This window comes from Alligator sinensis, unplaced genomic scaffold (genome assembly GCF_000455745.1).
Source record: "Alligator sinensis unplaced genomic scaffold, ASM45574v1 scaffold132_1, whole genome shotgun sequence".
In the NCBI taxonomy this organism is placed as follows: domain Eukaryota; kingdom Metazoa; phylum Chordata; order Crocodylia; family Alligatoridae; genus Alligator; species Alligator sinensis.
The window spans coordinates 242,339-247,275 of NW_005842776.1; the positions used below are offsets into that span (position 1 = coordinate 242,339).

Below are 4,937 nucleotides of genomic sequence, written 5' to 3' on the forward strand. Positions count from 1 at the left end.
AAGTTGCGTCAGCCTTGTACCGGATGAGCTACAACAGTAATGGGCTGGATTGCTTTGTAAGCAGCTGCAATCCCACCGCAGGGGCAGGGTCACCTATTTATTCTTTTGGAGCCTGAGGAAAGACTGGAAATAATTTTCCCTGCCCGGTTTGCAGGAGACGACCAAGCAAAACTTGCTTTCACCCGTCTCCAGCGTGTTTCTGGGCACGCAGCAGTAAGCTGCTTAGTGCTGCCCCTGCCAGCAGCAGCAGACACACGAACGGGGCATTCGTTTCACCTCGCTTCTGCTGCCGAGGACCCATTTGTTCTGTTCTAGTTACTGCAAATCCCGGAGCGTTTTTCCAGCTGCCTGTATTATTCTGTAATGTTTTTCGAGACAGGCCAATTCCTGGGTCTCTAAGCAGTGGCCCTTTCAGTCAGCTGGAGAAACAGATTATAAATAAAAAGAGATAGCGAGCAGACTGGGAGGCAGGCAGTTCTGAACACGCACCCGGGCTGTTCAAGCTTACACAAAAACAACTGCCGAACAGTCGGCAGCCACCAGAGAAAATACAAGCTGTTAACTCTTATTGTAGGAATGTGAGCAGAGCCAGGTAGGAGGCATTTAAACTGATGTTTGTAGAGGGGGTTTACTGTTATTTTTATTTTATGCCTTGGTATGCAATTAAAATAAGAGGCCAAGGACCTTGGTTAAGTCTGCTTTTAACCAGAACACAAATAGAGGCCAGAACCAGGAAACTCGGGGCCCCAGAAGCAGCATTAGTTCTGCACTGCAATATCAGTTCAACGGCAGCCAGCAATTAGGAGGGCTTTGCAGGTGCGTGCCGTCGAGCTCACTGGGCCCCTGGAAACTTAAAGGACGGTGGTGATAAATACAAGCTCTCTCATCTATTTTCATACTTCATTAGGAAAAAGAGTGTCCAAGCCAGCTTCCAGGATTTACTCTGGTTCCTTTGTGCATTTATCTCAGACAGTGAAAACTGGTTAGTCAGTGATGCTCAACCATTTGACTGCATTGGCCAGATGAGCGGGCCGAGTGAGCCCCATGTGCTAGGACCAGGCTCTGGAGCCCAGCAGCACCCCATCCCTGGCCCCCCACATGTTGGGATTGGATCCCAGGCCCCCTCCCCACCCCCAACGCCAGGACTGGGCCCTCAGGCCATGCACCACTGCCACTCAGGCCAGTACACTGGGGCTGAGTGCCAGATCCAGTGTGCACAGCCTGGGGCTCCCCATGGCGCTGGGGGAGTGGTGCCGCCGCTCTCCTGCCGCCAAATTCCTGGACCCATGGGCAGCCCCACAGGCTGGATGACATGGGTCATGGGCCAAATCTGGCCCATGGGCGAGGGTTGAGCACCCCGGCTTAGTCTGTTTGGTTTGTTTCCATGCCAACATCAGTTAAGGACCTCAAAAGTGTAAGGATAAACCTGATGACATGAACACTTCCAAGACTTGGGGTGCCAGGCAAGAGAGCAGTCATCCCATTTTCCTCATCTAAAATACCATCTGGAAAGCAAACACACAGCAGCCTGCACTGGTCTTGGTCACCAACTACAAGATTCCTGGTTGCACGTGACAGCAAGATTTGCACATAATGCAAAAAATATAAAAATAATAATTAAAAAAAAATTGGCCTTTGAAGTTTCAGGACACTCAGTCACTCTTCCACCCCTCCCAGAAACTGACTCTCTTCCCACCTACCCATCCATCCGCTTAGATTTACACGAGCAAGTTTTGCTGCTGATCCCAGCGCGATTCATCTGCATAAAGTTAAGTATCTGCTTAAACGTTTGCAAGATCGGTACCTAAAAGAAACATCCTTTCCCACTCTCAAGCCAGCGCAAAGCGTGAGTAGTTGATCTCACAAAGAGACTTTGAGGAAGTTATTTGTGAGGAACAACAGGTTAAAAGCAAAGTGCAGCTACAGATTTAACCATAAAACATTTGCTTCTGCAAAAAATCAAGCAGCAGGGACCTCCTGAAGTCCATTCCAACCCTCATTTTCCAAGTCATATTTTCACCTTCCAAAACTAGAGAATCTCTTAATTTCTATAGCCTCCTTAGTGCCAACGAAACCAACGGAAATGGCAACCAGAAACTTCCGACTTAGCTTAAGGGCAGGAATAACTAGTAGAAACAGCAAAGAGCAAGACCATGTCCCCCATGTGCGTGAATCCTGATGTGGAGGAACTGGCTCTGGGATACAGAACAGCCTAGTCTCCGCGGAGCGCCTGGCCGTAGAAGGCCAAAGACTGCCGACAGCAGACAGGCGTCCAGTGAAAACTCAGACTGGAACCAAACTCGGACTCAAGCTCTCACAGTTCAATCAAATGGCCAAGAGAAAATGATGACTTCTGGTCAACATGACATGGGAGAAATGCTTGAGAATCTCTGCATTAACCCCTGGAGCCGCTCTATTCCCTGTTACAGGTTTCTTTTCCTCTCGCTTTGCTAGAAGAATAGACATTTAGACTGGGGCTTCCTCAAATTAAGCAGCCCTTCCATTTAAATAAAGCAAATAAACACATATAATAACAAATACAAATAAATTAAATTTCACTTCACTTACCATGAAAGTCTGATCCCGACTTCTTTGAAGCCATTTAGAACCTGAAAGACATTTTTGGGGAGGTTTAATAAGCCACACGTAAAAATATTATAACGCATGTCTGCAACTTGTTTCAACTGAGGATCTCAGGATGCTTTACAAACACTTGTTCCGTTTAATTTAATGGCCCCGACAGCAAATTAATAATACATTTTCTGAAGCTTACAGATTCATAGATGCTAGGGTCGGAAGGGACCTCAATAGATCATCGAGTCCGACCCCCTGCACAGGCAGGAAAGAGTGCTGGGTCTAGATGACCCCAGCTAGATGCCCATCTAACCTCCTCTTGAGATATGTAAGAGATTAATAGTTTGCTGAAGACCACACAGTAGTTAAACAATAATAATAATTAAGAGCACACCTTCTCACCAGGGCGCACACCTTCCCCACTTTGTAATGACCAAGATGGAGAGGTTCCTAATGAACCCGCTCCCTAGGTCCTCCTGGGTCTAAGAAGTTTGCTGCTGTAAAAGTAAGTATGGAAGCCAGTTGCACATTTTGTGCTCGTCGTCAGCTCTGAGCAGCATTACCCACATCCTGCAGCGCCCTGCTATACCGACCGCCAGCATGCTCCAACACATCCCGGCCACATTGCGAAGCTGCAAGCCGAGTCGAGTCGAGGAAGCTGAATCACGAGGCTGGGTTACGTGGTGATGCTTCCACAAACAATCTCCTGGGAGTGAAGTCAGCCTTCACCGAGACTCCTGGCCAAACTGAGTGTGGCCGGGAAGAGAGAGGACAGCGTGGACTCAAGCGGCTATTAGTTTGGGACATGGATGTCAGCAGGAGAGATGGGCATTAGACTGCCGCTAAGTCTGGGTGTATTTTTACCGGTGTGCATGTTTTCTGTTGCTCTGTTGTTTCAAATTCCTGCCTGCATTTCCAGACCCCCCAGGACTTCCTTCTTCTTACGCACACGGTGCCTGGGAGGAAGGGACGTCCAACCTGTTCCTGACACGCCAGAGAGACGCAGCGAGTTCTCCCCGTTTCCCGGGCAGGTACTCACGCCGAATGAGCTATTTGTCAACAGGAAACCTGTGGGTGTTGGCCAGGATCGGAGGCAGCTCCCAGGTGATTTCCACAAAGTGGGAGAACAAAAGCCTCAATCCTGCGATCTGAGTGCGTGGGAGGCCTGATGGGCAGGTGTGGAGTGCCAGGGTCGGAGGTGCTCTCTGTGGAGGCAGCGCTGCGAACAGCAGCGTCAAACCCTTGGAGCGGGGGTGGGAAAAACGGCAGATCCGGCACGTGCCTGGACTCCATTTCCCAGCGGCCCCTGCCTGCGTCACTGTGGCTGGCGTCCATGGAGACCCCAACAGCAGCGGGGCCATGATAGCACAAGGCCAGGGTTTCCATGGAGACCGGCCCCAGCAGTGCTGGCAGGGCACGTGGCTGGGCAGGGCCGGGATCTTGCAATGGTGACGGCGTGGTCCGGAGCGGGGCCGAGCAGCAATCCGCTGCCTGCACATCCCTGCCCGGGGCGTGCGGGCAGCAGACCGCAGCTCTCACCCAGCTCCAGGCCATGCTGCCACCGGCACAAGACCCCTGCCCCAGAGCTGGGGCCAATCTCCATGGAAACACTGCACCTGCGCTGTCATGCCCCGCTCCTCCTGGGGTCACCATGGAAACCACCTGCAGAGACGCATGCAGGGGCTGCTGGGAAATGGAGTCCACCATAGGCCTGATCCAGCCCACGAGCTGGACTTTGCTCACCCCTGCCTTAAAGGGTCACTATTCAAAGCTTTATCATTTATACTGCATCACTGAACCACTAATGGACTTGGCCGCTGAAATAAAATGGAGAGCGGAAAGGGATTCAAGATTCCCAACCGGTGCCGTAAAAGACCTTCTCCAATTAGACACCAAGCCTGTAACCGAGGGGCTCCTCCACCCGCATGCCAAGGCCGCAGCCGGCAGCACGAGGGCTCTGCTGTGCCAGGCTACACCCTGCCCATCTCAAGCTAAATATTTAAGACTGAAGCCTCTGAGCCCAGGTTAGCTCACCGTTATGGATTTGAAGTACATGCCACCAAGTCGAAAGCCCAGTAACACACAAAGCTGCTCGGAAGAGGAGCAGTATGCAATGCGCTGGCCAAGTTACCAGCTTGTGGTAACGTCTGCTTCCAAAAGGTGACACTTGCTGAAGCTCCACGAGAACTAGCCTCGCTTTGTACTTCTGGCCTAACTCGGCTGACAGCGACTGCAATCGCTGAACTGCCAGCCAGCATTCCCTTTTCAGAAAGGGGAATTTCACCCCACCGCCAATAATGAGCATTTTGATAAAGTTGCTCCAAAACGAGATTTGACATGTTCTGACCATACCCCCGTCAGCA

The 4,937-nt window shown here is 51.0% G+C and overlaps 1 protein-coding gene across 1 annotated transcript in view; it reads right to left on the reverse strand.

The window, feature by feature from the left end:
- Positions 1-3,875, reverse strand: part of UBAP1 (ubiquitin associated protein 1) — a 19,593-nt gene extending 15,718 nt beyond the window's left edge. Inside the window, exon 1 of the mRNA XM_006034835.3 lies at positions 2,569-3,875. Coding sequence (XP_006034897.1) covers positions 2,569-2,602 — 34 coding nt within the window. The 5' untranslated portion in view covers positions 2,603-3,875. The remainder of the gene's footprint in view (positions 1-2,568) is intronic.
- Between the last annotated feature and the right edge of the window lie 1,062 nt (positions 3,876-4,937).